The 16,291-nt window shown below is 33.9% G+C and overlaps 2 protein-coding genes across 3 annotated transcripts in view; one reads left to right on the top strand and one right to left on the bottom strand.

Annotated features, from left to right (window-relative positions):
* The window catches only part of ARHGAP6 (Rho GTPase activating protein 6), a 580,691-nt gene that overhangs the window by 152,564 nt on the left and 411,836 nt on the right, over positions 1-16,291 (bottom strand). The window lies entirely within an intron of this gene.
* Positions 10,295-14,002, top strand: AMELX (amelogenin X-linked). The gene is made up of 4 exons (XM_012546100.3): positions 10,295-10,348; positions 11,569-11,616; positions 12,933-12,977; positions 13,275-14,002. Exons 1-4 carry the CDS (start codon positions 10,295-10,297, stop codon positions 13,797-13,799), a joined length of 672 nt encoding a protein of 223 aa, XP_012401554.2. The 3' UTR covers positions 13,800-14,002.

The following is a 16,291-nucleotide window of genomic DNA, read 5'->3' as shown; positions in this document are numbered from 1 at the left end:
GGCTGCATTTTGGAGTAATTATTTATTTCAACTGAGACTAAGGCTGCCTCCAGAAAACCTTCACAGTCACCTAATCCAATTTTCTTATTTTAAAAATGAATGAACAATCTAGTAACCAAGTCACTTAACTGTTTTTGCCTTAGTTTCCTCACCTGTAAAATTAGCTAGAGAAAGAAATGCCAAACCACTCCAGTATCTTTACTAAGAAAACCCTGAAAGTCATATAACTGAAATGACTGAACCACCACAATATTAAAATGAAAGAGACAACTGAATCCTAGAAAAGTTAACATCATTTGAGAATTCAGTTCTAGGTTTTCTGATTTCAAATCCAGAACTTTTTTCCACTTTACCATGTTTCTCATTATTATCTCTATGCTAGAGTAACTGCTGGAAATCCTTCTATCAATCAATTAATGGATTAAGTATTCCTGGAACTACCTGTTATATGCTAGTATTAATCACTGAACATGTAAATATAATGACAGAAACAAACACATTCTAAGTCTAGAGATCATTAATCCCTAGTTTGGGAATCAATGGTTTCAAAGATTCAAATCTAGGGACAACTTGGTGGTGCAGTGGCTAGAGAACCAGCCCCTAAGTCAGGAGGACCTGAATTCAAATTTAACCTCATACACTTAACACTTCTAGCTGTGTGATCCCAGACAAGTCACTTAACCCCAATTGCCTCAGGGGAAAAAAAAAAGATTCAAATCTATAATAAGTGGAAGAGAACTTTGTCAATTCTTTCCATAATAGAAAATTGTCTAATAGATCTGTATACAAAATTTATGCTAGTAAGTTTTATGTGAGACAAACAAAAATGCTCCTTTTGACAACACAAATGCTAAGTTCTCACTCCCTTCATTTACTATGTAATTATCACCCAAACAAACTACCATCCATATACATGTAATCTCATTGACTGAAAATTCCCTGCCATCTAATTAAGCAAATGAAAGCAAGACTTGTAAATTACAAGCTGCATAAACTCCTTCCATGATTGCTTAATTATTACAGGCGTGCTGTTATAATTGACAGAAGCTTCTTTTTGGCTTTTTTTTTTTTTTTTTTGAGATGAGCACACACATATACATGGAAAGGTGAGAAAGCTTCAAAAAGATTGAACTCCAACCTTTTGTTAGAATTTTAATGAACCTAAATGCTATGGGGAATGATGGTCATATTGCTCTATTTTTGAAGTGATTCACCCTTCCCTGCCCACATAAGTGTTTGGTTTGCCACATTTTAAGTTATCCATCAATTAACATTTATTAAGTGCTTCCTATGTGTCAGGCAGGGGCGCATTAGATAGAACATCTGGGCTGGAGTCTTGAAGACCTATGTTTAAGTTCAACCTTACACACATATTTACTAGCTATATGACACTGGACAAATCACTTAATCCTATTTGCCTCAGTTTTCTCATCTGTAAAATGAAATGGAGAAGGAAATAGCAAGCTAAAGCTTTCTTTACCAAGAAAACCCCAAATGGAGTCATGAAAAGTCAGATATGACTGAAATGAATGAACAATAAACAACATCATGTTCCAGGGTCTGTGATAAATGTTGGGGATCCAAAGAAAGGCAAAAGATAGTCAAGCTTTCAAAAAGCTCATAGTTTCATGGGAGAGATAACTTATAAACAATTATGTATAAACAAAATATAGACAGAACAAATTAGTGAAAATTAAAATGGGAAAGGCTACCATTAAAGGGGGATCAGGAAAGACTTCTTGGAGAAGACAGAATTTTATTAACTTGGGTTCTATGAACTTTTAAAAAAATACTGTGATAATTAGTTTTCTTTATAATTTTAGGTATTATATGCATGTAACAACATTATTCTATTAGTAGCCTTCATCAAATTGCCAAAGGGAATCCTTGATAAAAGAAGTTAAGATGGCAAGTTTTTCTTATCTAATTATTCTGGAGAACCTTTTGAATTTTTGTCAAAATTCCAGAATTCAAAAACCTGCTTCTGTCACTTAGTACTTGTGTGACTTTTTCCAAATCATTTAAATTCTCTGGTCTTTAGTTTTCTCACCTGAAAATGAGGCTGATTGATATATTAGAGGATCTCTGAGGTCTGATCATTCTCTAAAGCTGTGCCTTGTTCAGCAGTATTAATTAATAACAATAAATAGTGACAAATGTTGAATTCTTATCTTCCTGACCCCATATCCAGCACTTTACCCACTGTACCATGTAGTTGCCTGGATTTGGAAAATAGGAAATAAGTAAAAACAACTTTTATGGCGCCAAATGGATTTTACAAAATACATGCTTTAAATCTAATAAAATCCACTTATAATTACTTTCAAGGAGTTCCCTCAGAATTCAGAGGGTTTTTTGTTGTTGTTGTTGTTGTTGTTGTTGTTGTTTTCAATTAAAATTCAGAGATTTTCTTTCATTCACATTTCTTAGGAGTGAATTTTCTAATTCACTGTCAATTAGAATCCTCAAGCAGTAAGGAGATAGAACTGAAAAAACCAAAACAAAACAAAACCAAGCCTGTTTGATAACAAGTGACAGATCACTTGATGATAGGAAGGAAGGTGATGGACAAGTTATAAAAACCAGACCCAAGATCAACAGCAGATACAGAAAGGACTCTATAAATATCAAACTCTTGAAATAGTACAATCTGGCCCAATAACTTAGATTTATAATGTTGATTATGAGTGATCAACAAATGGCAAAACAAACAAAAACATATTAAATATCCACCACTTACGAAGACCAGAAAAAAAGTGTGGAACATTTCTGAAAGATTTCCATAACAACTCAAAGTTTTGAATTCTGACAGGCATGCTTCTTCAACAATGCCCATCAATGAAATGTTTTTGTATATCTTTTTAGACTTTTGTAACAGAAGGGTTTGCCATGATTTTAGATATTTTTACATGACTTAAGAGCAACCAACTCTTTAATCTAAAATAGAAGTCCTTAAACTGAGTCCCTGAATTTTTAAAATTAATAATTTGATTATTGTATTTTAATATAATTCTTTCCCTTTTTGAATTTGTAATTTTATTTTATTCATTTAAAAAATTATTCTGAAAAAAGCTGATACTCTTTACTGGAAGGCTTTAGAGGTCCATGACATTTATTATATAAAGAAATCCAGAATTAAAATTATATTTTCTATAGAGATTAAATCACTCAGTGGATACTGGAAATGGCCAATTTGTTTTGTTATTACATAAATACATGTTTATATCCACACAATACATAAATATATATATATATATACATATATATATATGCATGCACCTATATTTAGGCACAAATATGATTATAAATTTATTTCTGGATATATATCATTATTATTATTATTATTACATTTGCCTTTAACACTATCATTCTACGCCTTCTAATCAGGGGTCCTCAAACTTTTTAAACAGGGGGCCAGTTCACTGTCCCTCAGACTATTGGATGGCTGGACTATAGTAAAAACAAAAACTTTGTTTTGTGGGCCTTTAAATAAAGAAACTTCATAACCTTGGGTGAGGGGGATAATCTTCCTCAGCTGCTGCATTTGACCCGCGGGTGTAGTTTGAGGGCCCCTACTAGATCATGGTATAGAAGAGGCCCTGCATATTTTTTTCTTCTTTTACATTTTAAAAATTAACAAAAATTTATTTTTCTCTCTCTTCATGACTTTCGCTCCACCTTGAAACAGAAAAACAAAATTTTTGTAGCAAATTTGCATTTCACGAAAAATTAATTCCTATGTTGGTCACATCTAAAAAAATAGATCTCCATTAGTACTTTGAGTCTAATATCTCTCTTCAGATGCTGGGTAGCCTATTTCACAATCCTACAGAAACATGGTTGGTTTAGTCTTTCAAAGTTGTTTGCTTTTATAATGTGGTTGTTCTTGTATACATTGTTCTCCCAATTCTGCATACTTCAATATGAAGCAATTCATCTAAGTCTTCCCAGGGTTCTCTGAAACCATCCCTGTAGAGGACCACAAATAGTGGGGGAACTCTGGGTAAAGTATAAGACCCTTCAGTACAGAGGGAACCTGCTAACAATGTCTGGTTCAGCTCCCCATCTCCCCTAAGAACTCTTGGCCCCTGTGCACAGTATATACTTAGTGCATGCACAGTGTTGTTTTGGTTATATAAGGGTATGGGGGTATATAAAGGGGAAAGAACTTGGAATAAAAACTCCACATTTTAATCATCCTTGGGAGTCTTGCCTCATCACTCCTCCACTAAGATGGTAGATTTTAACCAACCCAGCATGGGGGCTCTAGAAAGCAGGATACAACACATTCCCTTTATCATTTTTTGGCACAAAAGTATTCTATTACATTCATATCCCATAAACCCCAGGTTTTTGAAGGCGGAATCTCTGATCTATTAAAGACCTGTGGGAAAGGTTTCAAGTATAAGACTCATGACAGACTATCAGCCCACATAATGAATCATATTAATGATAATAATAATGATGACTACTAATGATAATAGTTAACATTTATAGATTTCCTATCAGGTACCAGGCACTGTGATAAATGTTTTACAATTATTATTTCACTTGGTCCTCACAACAACCCTGGGAATTAGCTGCTATTATTTCTCTCCATTTTACATAGAGAAAACCAGAACTGACAGAAGTGTATATCTGTAAAGAAAGTTGTCTTACCAATGTAATCACAGATCCTTAAAGAAATTGCTTACTTCAATAACTGTGATCAAATTTGCATGTAAATCCAGCAATTATATCACAAAGGTATTTTTTATAATTAATTTATCAATCTCTGTGTGTGGTAAGGTTGGGGGAAATATTACTTTCTCCTGAGATGGAAAAGCAGGGTTGTTTTTCCTTCATGTTAGCTTAGGCAAGTGAGTGAGCTCTTGGATCCTGGGATGAAAGAATAAATATGCCAACAATATGTCCAGAACCACAACCCTGATACTTCAAAGAAAGCTTTTATAGCTTTGGTGATTGAGTGAGTATTTAGTTTCATGTGAAATACACACTCATGAAATTGCTAAATACCATATAAAATACAGCACTTATATTTATAAACAATAAGACGAAAAGATAACATATGCAGAAAATACTTGGGTTTATAAGATCCAAAACAAATGTTAAGTTCAGTTAATTATGTTTTTGAAGTCAAATGATTTGAAATCCTTTTAAAAAATAGGATAGTGACTGAACTTCTGATCTCATGCATATGGGAATATCAGTTCCTTCTCTCAATGCTGATTGGTGCTATAATTTATATTTATACTACTCTATAACTTTGTTATCTAGAATAATGAGAAGTTACAAGACTTGCCAGGGTAAGTAGCAAACCAGTATGTGTCAGAAAAGGGTTTTTTGGCCTTGAGGCGATTACCCATTATATTATTCTGCTGTTCAAAAAAAAATTAAAATGAAACATTATAAGAAAATTAAGTCAATTTAGTCAAAATTACTTAAGGTCAAAAATAATGATTCAACTGACTTTTTGAAATTTGGTAATTAGATTTTTTTGGCATTATATAGCTGTAACTTTATGTAAAACACCATATTTCAAGCCTAGAAATAATTAAAAATAAAGTCCTTGTGATTCAGGGAGCTGCAAAGTAAAAGTTACTGTGCCCCTACTCATCAAAGCCTGGAAAACTATCAGTGCTTAATATATTTAAAGAGCTTAACTTCCTACCCAGTTGCTGAAATGACTTAATGCCACAGAGTGGAAAATCTTCTGTAGAAAACTGTTGCCAAGTACATAGCTGCCTCCTTCACTTTCAAAAACTCAGACTTTCAAAGGATTGAGGTGAATTGCACAAGTTTACAGGGCTCCTTCTCTCACATCACCAATTTTAGCAGTACAAATCTGTCACATTTGATGGGGTAAGCATGCTCTGTACCCATTCACAAGCTACAAGTAATTTACTAGTAATTTTGAAAGGGTATGAATTAGTGGTCACTAGTGTAAATCTACCGGGAGCAAACTGCCTTAATAGTATGCCTAGAGACAAGAACCTGGCTTTGCTCCTACTGGACTCTACTTTTTTTTTTTTTTTTTTTTTTTTTAAGTTTTCAATATGACTTTGTCACAACACTTTTTCTTAATAATTATTCCATATACTTTCCATTCCAAATTTTGAAGTCTCTTGCATTTTGACAAACTGATTAATGAATTACAAAAATCATCTTATGTTGTTATGTCTATTACTTAGATAGCAATCTTTTTCTAAAGATTTATAAAATTTAATAATTCTTGTAGCAAGCTATTGTAGTGTGAATATCCTTTTGTATGTAATGCCTTACACTTAGTACAACTTACTCAATATAATTTAGTATATAAAATACAGAGTATATAATTCCTTATAATCTTGGTATAGTATCCATGCTTTTTTCTTTTTTAGAGAAGACTTCTACTTAGTGATCTTAGGAACAAAGAAGCATAAATTTACAAGTCTCCAAAAGAGACTTCAGGGCATTTAATTCAACCTTTTTCCCTATCAAAAGTAGTACTAATAGTAATTTTAATGCTTTATTTTTCCTTCCTCTCTCACTCTTTGCAAATGAGAGATCCTTTTCCATCATGACATGCAAAATCATTGTATTTCCAGTTCTGCCACAATACTGATGGGGGGTTGATGATGATATGATGCATTTATGCTAACGTAGAGATAAAAAAAAGAGGCAGTTGGCAGGATCTGTCTTTATCCACTCAGCAATATTTAACAAGCACTTATTTACTAAGAACTTACTGTGTGCAGAATATTGTATTGGGTATAGGATAAATTCAGTGATTAGATACGGCCCAGTCCCTGCCCTCCTAGAGTTTATAATCCAACCTGCAGATATGACAAGTAAGTTTATGAATGTTCAGGAGGACTAGCATTTTTGGGGTGAGGACTTGCCCAGCTCTTTTCATCCACCTTTGGTGTTCTGATTCACCTATCACCTGTTGCTTTAAAAGGCTGTAGCATGCATAGTGTCCACAGCCTGGGAACATCGTCTTGTCAGATGGGCTAAATGGGTTTAGGGAAATCAACAGGCATCAGACATGGGGGTGAATTGAGGGGTGTCTATCCCAATCATGTGACAGAATGCTCAGATAAGAATAATTTGTTTCAGTGGACAAAAAGGTATTTAAAGCAGGTGGAGTGTTTAGAGCCTAGTTTAAAGCTGGCAAGGTCATTCACTGCATCCTGAGCCATCACAAGTCATCTTGACTTATGTCTTGCCATAAGACTTAGGAAGAAAGAGTAAGGCTGATGACTTTGCACAAATCCGCCTCATTTAAATCTAATTTATGCACAAGTCAAAACATCATCTGTGATATCATTTGTCTTTTTCAAAAATGAAGGACAAATGTCAAGGACATACAACTCCATCTAATTTGAAGCCTTCCTCATATTGAATTCAATCTTGCCCTTGCCCTTTCCACTTTTCTCCTGCTGAACCAAATCACAGGAGTAATTAGACTTGGTGGCAGCTAGCTAGGTGGTGCCAGAGATTGAAAGGCAGATCTGGAATTAGGAACAACTAGGTTTGAATCTTTAGGTGTTCCCATAGTCAGCATGAGTTTATAAGGATCTTCTCTTGAGCTTGGTAAATCTGTTCAAGCATCCTATTACACAGAAAGCATTCAGTATATTTCAAAAGATGAAACATTCAATGTGAAAATAAAAAAGTCTTAATTGCTAGTGCCTTCTCCTAAACTCCCCATATTTCATTATTTCTTATGCCTCAACTTTAATCTTTTCAAGTTATTAATTATTTACTCATCACATTTTTTTAGCCTCCTTTTCAGAAGTCTTTCAGCCACTAATATCTCATTTTCAAGGAATCATGGTTTAATGGCTAGATTGCCAGACTTGGATTGGGAAAGATGCTATCTCAGACACTGCTATCTAATCATAGACAAATCACTTAATCTCTCTGTACCTCAGTACCTCATCTGTAAAATGAGGGGTTTGAACTTGATGTCCTTGAAAGTCCCTTCCAGCTCTAAATGCATGCTGTCAATCATCTCTTGCCTCCTTATGATAATGCTACTCCATTTCTCAGAATGCCATAATGGTTCCTCTTTCTAACAAGCTTTAAAACAAATCCTTTAAGACATAATCTATCCATTTCCATTCTTCCTAGTGCCTCCATTCTACCATTTTCTATATTCTTTCTATTATTTAAAAAAATATACTCCATAGTCTGTATAAATTGTTTATTCATAACTGTTTCCATATTGTCTTTTCTTTAGATTGTGAGATCCTTAAAAATAAAAACTATTTTTGTCCTATTATTATATATGTCTAGCATTTCATATATTGTGTGGCACACAGTCGGTACCTAATACATATTTAGTGAGTTGTATTATTGTTGTTCAATTGTGTCTAACTCTTTATGCCTCCTTTTGGGGCTTTAACAGAAATGTTTTATCATTTCCTTCTCCAGCTCATTTTACAAATGAAGAAACTAAGGCAAACATAGTTAAGAGACTTACCCAGGGTCACACAAGTAGTAATTGTCTGAGGCTGGATCTTTTCAACTCCAGACTAGGGGTCTACCTAATATGCCATCAAATTGCCCATATGTCTTGTTAGCCTGCTTTGTTTTAGTTAATTATAAAATATTAATAAACTTATAAGACAATTACAACTATACTTTCTAGATGAATTAGGGACCCTATTCCCTTTGATGACCTAATTCTTCATTTTTTAGAACAATATCTATCTAGTACAACTTGATTAAAATTGCTATTTGGGTGATCAGATTCCAGTATGTCTTCATATTCATATATTATGTTATACAACAGATTCAAAGTAAATTTTGTTTAGTAAAAAGAGCAGCCATATGTGCTGACATAAAGCTTAAGTAATACTGAAGCAGACAATGATAACATAAAATTTCCAAACTGATTCCAAATTAACCAGTATGTACATGCAAATAATCTGCTTACTAAATAAAACGCTTAGGCCAATGATACTCATTTGATGTGATAAACCTATTATTGTCCATAATGAAAGACCCCATGTATTCTAATCATAACATTCCAATCTAGTGATTGACCTTGAAAATCCATGATGTTAGAATTTTTAGCTGAACTCAACTCTTTTCTTTTTTTCCCCCTCTCCTGAATCTGGATTGGTTACTCTAGTGGAAGAGAATGGTATAAATTGAGCATGGAGCTTGAAGAGAACCATCAGATCAAGGTTCTCAGAATTTACAGAAAGCAACTGTATCTGAATATTGTTACAGGTAAGTAGACTTTATTTTTACCATTTTAATTGCATTTATTTCATAGGATTTGTAGATGGAAAGAATTTGCTTGTGTGGCTACTGTACTTCCAAAGGCTTCAGTTTCATTATCTGCAAAGAGAAGGTCAGACTTTGAGACCTCCAAGGTTATTTCTGGTGCTAAATCCAAACTAAGGTTCTGAATCAATTGAGGTGATTTATTCTGTATTTCCGATCTCTTAGGAGAGGCATATTTCAAGTTGCTAAAGCTTTGACTTGAATACTCTACAATTTAAATCTACAAGTAGATTTAACTTTTTAAATACCTGGGTTCAAATCCCAGCTCTACGACTGAGTGACTTTGAACAAGTCATTTAACATTGCTGATAATTTCTCATCTGTAAAAAAAACAATGTTGGACTAAGGTTCATTCTAACTTTTAATCCATTATACTAATTATTTTAAGGAAGAGTATTCCATTTTTTCTTTCAAAAAATTAATCTTTTATTTGTAATATCAGTTATAACTTATAAAAGTCAGTCTAGAAAAAAAGGGATGTTAAAATTTTTGATGTAATTGTAATTAAAATATGAAAAATAAAAGAATGACTAAAAATTCCTGAGGTTCTAAATATTCAATGACAAATTTCTTGTCATCATTGACCATAAATTATGTTGTCATTGTGCTCTAGGCTCCAATGGAAAATGCCATACTATCCACATGATGAAAAAATATACAAATATACACAGATGTAAATTTAAAAGTTTTATGCTTCAATTGTTATTCTAAGAATAACATATAAGAGCAGAGCATACCATAAATCTAATCCAATGTAAGAATGACACCAATGACCAGAGCACGCTATAAATCTAATCCAATATGGATTCGAATAGGGATTTTATGATCAATTCAAGGTTGAATTTTGTATAAAGTCATATTAAAAAGTCTAGAAGTTACCAAAGCCTTAGTGGCTGCAAATAGTTCCTTGTGTTAATTAAAATTTCAATATCATTGTGTACTATTTTAAAAAAACACATAAATAAGCAAAGATTCAATCTAGACGTGCAATCCTGTTTCAGATACCTTGAGAAAAATGAGGACTTGGATTCTTCTTGCCTGTCTCCTGGGTGCAGCATTTGCTATTCCGGTGAGTATCACAGTCTCTTTACAACTCAGTGCTCATATTTAAAAGCCTTGAAATGAGGATCTGAAGCAACATTTCCCATTACTTAGCAATAAAAATGCATACGCTAGTGGAGATCAAGGACCACTGGTATATGGGAGAGGTTTTACAGCCACATTTTAGCTCTAGAAAAGCAAGGGAATTCCCTGAAGAGCCCCAAAAATTATTCTAGTAAAACAGTCTATGTAATCAAGCAAATATGATCTTCCTAAATTCCCTTTAAAGATGTGTTTTCCTTCACCTCTGATTTTCTATTGTTGAGGTAGCTGAGATGAAGTAGTAGTTAAGAGATAAAATCTCTGCCTGAAATGACAGGGAAAGGATTAATTTTGAGAGGATCACATCTTAGTCTGACAATGCTCAGCTGCCATTCTGGGGATAAAGCAAATTTTGATCTGAGAAATATTTCACCTTTAAATGTATTATTGAGCTTATTATTAGCAAACTTGTTTTTAGGTACATCTAGTGATGGAGGATCTTGTTTATAAGACTATGCATGATACAGCTCTAAATTTGATATATTAAGATAATGATAAGCTCTATTTGAAGTATTTACAGTTAGAATACTAAAAGTTCAAGTAATGTTATTCATCTCAAAACATCCAAATAAAATGTCTCTAAAATCTCTTCCACCTCTGAGATTCTATGACTGCACCCAAATAAGTTCTTTAATATTTGACTTAATTATTTTGTTGGAATTAACTTCTCCTACCTTTATATGCTAAACTTCAAACTGAAAACATAGTCCAAAAAAAATCACATGGGACACTTGAATTTCACATCTTGGGGGATACTCACACAAGAGGAAGAAGAAGATATGAGTGAAAATTACAAATTAAGGACATTTTTCTTAAGATAACTCCCTATCAAAAAAGACATCTCCAGGGGAATGCCTTGAGAAGTGGATCATTTCCAAAGTGATGGGGTTCTTCAGATAGATTATATAGATAACCATTTGTCAGGGATGTCAGAGAAGGTATACTAGCTTTAGAAAAGGATTGGACTAATCCAATTCAACCCAATAAACATTTATTAAGCACTCACTATGTGCCAGGTACCGTGTGCTAAATGCTGAACCATAGATGACTTCCAAGTTTTCTTTTGTCTCTGAGTTTCTATAGTTATGTGACCAGAGTGAATAATTACCAAATGACTGGATCTCTTTCCTTTTTTCCTTTGAAAAGCTGCCACCTCATCCTGGACATCCTGGTTATATTAACTTCAGCTATGAGGTAATTTTCCTTTTTGTTCATTTTGCTCTTTGTTTTATGCTTAGATTGAACTCAGAGAGAGATTTTTTTTTTTTTACTCTTTAAATGTCTCTCCTAGCTATATTTTCCTTTACCTTTCCTCTGTCAGCATCCTAGTTTCAGTTCCCTTAACAGGCTAACTTCACTGGCCCCCTATTTGATTCCATGACAAGTAACCTAACATGGCACCTTTGGGAGGTAGCTTGATATAACAGAAAGAGCAGTGGACTCAGCATTAAAAACACTGGTTCTTTAGTTCCAAATCTGCTAGCTTTGTAACTCTGGGCAAGTAAAAAGCTCTCTTGCTCTCAGTTTTCTCATCACATGATTAAACTAGGTAATCTCAATGATTGCTTCCTTAAAATTCTGTGACTTTAAAGCTTGAAGAGTTGATTCCATTTCTGTGGAAGGTGGTACATTGATCAAATATAGACATAGTGGAAAGAAGACTTGTCTCTAAGTTTGCTCTGATCCAAGTCCAAATCTCATTTCTGACACTATCTATATGACTTCAGTCACAACTTCCCTGAGTCTCAGTTTCCCCATCTGTGAAAACAATGAGATTGAACTAGATTGCTTCTGAGGTCCTTTCTGGCTCCTGATCTATAATTCCATTACTAGGAATGTATGACCTTGAGGTTAAGCAAACCTTAAGACAGGAAGCAAAAGGCAATGGCATATGGCTCAGGATAAGAAGGTGACAGAAGTCTGATAAATATAGCTATAGATTATAGTGACTTCTGCTTCCCTCTCAGGAAAGAGATAATGAATGAGAGACATGGAATTCCAGGCATGAATGTGAAAATGCTGCCTACTCTGTGTATATGATTTGATTTTTTCTCCCTTTTTATTCCTTTAATATCTTACTACTGAACAGTAGGTTGGCTGGTTATTTTGAAATGTCATCTGCCTTTACCCATTGGCTGTGTAATAAAAGACACCCTTACTTCCAGAAAAATAATTAAAAGACTGATTAATTTGTAGTTACTGGTTGGTGGTTGATGGTATAGATCAGACTGCTGGTAGAGGATTTTTCCCCTCAAAGGGAAGAACCAACATAGATCATGATATACAGAAGCCAGGACTAGGAAATGTTAGCCTCTTACTTTTTTCCTAATTAGTCAAAAAGTTAAATCATGTTATGTAAATGTGTAAATGTATGAATGTGTTATCTAAAATTATATTTTTTGGAGCTCAAATTTAATTGCCATAATATTGAAGGAATTGATTCTATTTTAGCTAAAACTGTTAACTATTAATTATGAAGTACTATTGATTATTAATTTTTTCTTCTTAAGGTGCTTACCCCTTTGAAATGGTATCAAAGCATGGTGAGACAGCAGGTATGTATTTTTAATTTTTTTGCCCCTTAAATATTTTTTAAAAAATAAATACATTTAAATTCCCGTAGTAAGCCAAACAAAACAGCTATTTTACATAGGATTCTTAATAGGAAAAAGCTACCTTCAAATAAAATTTTTATTGCTATAGTATGACAAATCCTCATGATAAGAGATATTTTTATTAAAATATCCCTATCATTACAAATAAAGTATTACCATTTCTCCATTAAGGACACTTAGGAATTAGAAGGAAAGGAAATGAAGCCAATGATAAACTGACTTTCTATTTCTCACTAGTATCCCTCCTATGGTTATGAACCCATGGGTGGATGGCTGCACCACCAAATCATCCCAGTGCTGGCTCAGCAGCACACCCCAAGTCATTCCTTACCGTCTCAACACCAAATCCCCATCATGGCCGCCCAACAGCCAGTGCCACCCCAGCAACCAGTGATGCCAGTGCCAGGACAGCACCCCATGGCACCAACACAACACCATCAGCCTAACCTCCCGCAGCCAGCCCAACAGCCATACCAGCCCCAGCCAGCCCAGCAACCACAGCCTCACCAGCCCATCCAGCCCATCCAGCCCATGCAGCCCATGCAGCCCATGCAGCCCCAGACCCCAATCCATGCAGTGCTACCTTTGCCACCACAGCCACCTCTGTTCCCCATGCAGCCACTGCCACCCATGTTGCCAGATCTGCCCATGGAAGCTTGGCCAGCCACTGACAAGACCAAAAGGGAGGAAGTGGTAAGTGTCCATTCTTCTCATAAATATTGCATTAAGTTAATTTCAGGTCCTTGTATAAAGGACACTTAAAAGTTACAAGTCTACAATTCAAGACCTTTTATAATATTATTTTGTCTATCAGAATATTTTTAATGATAATCCATTCAATCAATCAATATTTGCTTAGTGACAACTATTTATAAACTATTGCGCCAGGAATATGGGGGATGGAGGAGTAAGAAGATATAAAGAAAAGATTGTCCTTGCCCTTCAAGGATGAATTTTATGTCTCCATTAAGAAATGAACTTGAAAATGGGTTTGAATTATAATGAGATATACAAAAGGTCTAGAACTACAACAGAAAAACTACCAGTTGCATAATCAGAAAGCCCAAGTTCTAGTTTCAGTTCTACTCTTATTCAATTATGAGCAAGTAATGTAATTTCTTGGGGTCTTGGTTTCTTCATTTGTCATAATGGAATGGACTAGATGATCTGTCAGATGAACTGTACAATCCCATGACTCTATGAAACATCAGAACAGACAAAGTATAGGGCATTTTAAAGATTATCTGGTGTTTTGAGGTCTCAAGGTTTTGATTTAATTCATTAGATGGCATTTAAAATTAATTTAAAGATTCTAGGATTATCCTGTTATTGGGACCTTCCCAGAACTCAAATTTCCTCTAGGAAATCTTTGCATATTAAACAGACACCTTTAGTCAACTCACCATACCAATGCATCCAATGTGACCTCTCTTTTTAAATTACACTTAATAATTAATTGGTTTACCTATTTTGGAATTCATTTATTTGTTCTGGTTATACTGAAAGCAAATTGAAGACAAAGGATAATATCTTCCTTAAACCAATCCTATTTAGACTGAGCCATCAGTATTTAATATCAGTAATGGTGAAAACTAAATTTGGCTATGCTTTTTGCTTTGGAATTTAGCAGGAATGACAATAACACAATTTTAATTATTCTGTTTGCATATATTTCAGGACTAAATGGAGAGCAAGAAATCAGAAATAAAGGAGAATTTAGACATTTGCAGTTGCTTTCCAGAACAACTATAAGAATACAATGATTAAACTTACAATAACTCTTCTCCTTAGGAAATTCTGTAAAAATCAATGACATTAGCAGACAATAAAATGCTTTAAACATTATTCATGACTTTTTCTTGTCAAAGATGCTTGTTGATTTAACTTAAAATGGTACTTTAAGAATTAAGATCTCTTGCAGTGACACACTTTAAAGGTCTGAGGATCACGTAGTTCAAGTTTATAACCTTAAAGTAAACATTTCCCAGCTCAATAATGCCCATAGCTCTATTTTTACAAAGTACAAAATATGGCCCTTCAACTCATAAATAAAAATTGTAATATAAGTTACAAATAGGAGATAACATGAAGTTAAGTGAAATTATACAGTCATTGGCCTTCACATGAACTTGAAACAAATGGAGGGAAGTTTATAGGAAGAATTCTTTACATCAGCACAAAGATAAACTGTTAGGAAAATATTTATGTTACAAAACAAATTAAAACTTGTAGCTTTATTTTATTTTATTTTTTTACATTTACAAAAATGAAAGGAGAATGTTTCACTAAAGTTCTTGTTCTCATTTTCTAAATCATCTTAATAACCAAAATCTGATTTGATATCTGGCCATATCACTCCCTCACTAAAAATGCTCCCAAATGCCTTTTGAATAAAATATAATTATTTTACTAGCATTTAAAACCCTTAATAATCTGATCCCGGGCTACCTTTCCAATCTGATTTCCCTTCATGCACTCTATAAGCCAAACTGGCATATACATTATTCCCGAGATATTTCATCTCTCACCTTTTGCCAATGCAATAGATATCTCCCACACCATCTAGTGACCTAGGACTTTATCTCACACACACACATACATATATACAGATTATATATATATATATATATATATATATATATATATACAAAATGTTCAAAGTAAATACAACATATATGCATATATACATACATATATAATGTGTATGTAAATATTTTGTATTTATATTTATATACACATACACAAAATGTTCAGAGTTAAATATCTTATTTCTGAACATTGTGGATATTCCCTAGCAGGGTAATTTTTAGTGGTAGTCCAAGGGTAGTAGTCACTTTTGTTTCTATATCTCCCAAACTTATCAGATTGTAAATTTCCTGAAGACAGAGGCTGATATTGTTTTATCATCATCTAATAATGGGCTCTAAAATAATCACCACTTAACAGTTCATCTGTATTGAATTGAACTGCTTATCTGAGAGAATACTTCGGGAGAGGAATGAGAGAGGTCTGAGACTGAAACTTTTGTATCCCTGATTTTTACAGAGCTAGCTTTCTTCCCTTCTTCTTCCCTTCCCTCCATTCTTCCTTCTCTTTCTTTTCTAAATTTTTATAATAGCTTTTTATTTGTTCATAATACATGCAAAGGTAGTTTTCAACATCTACCCTTGCAAAACTTTGTGTTCTTCCTCTACAAGAGGAAGGGTCTTTTCCATCCCTATGGGTCAAAGTTTTTCTTCCTTCTTTTTCTCTCC

Source organism: Sarcophilus harrisii, chromosome 3, assembly GCF_902635505.1.
Source record: "Sarcophilus harrisii chromosome 3, mSarHar1.11, whole genome shotgun sequence".
Classification (NCBI taxonomy): Eukaryota; Metazoa; Chordata; class Mammalia; order Dasyuromorphia; family Dasyuridae; genus Sarcophilus; species Sarcophilus harrisii.
The sequence above is the reverse complement of the archived record's forward strand: the minus strand, read 5'-3'. Positions and strand labels throughout refer to the sequence as shown.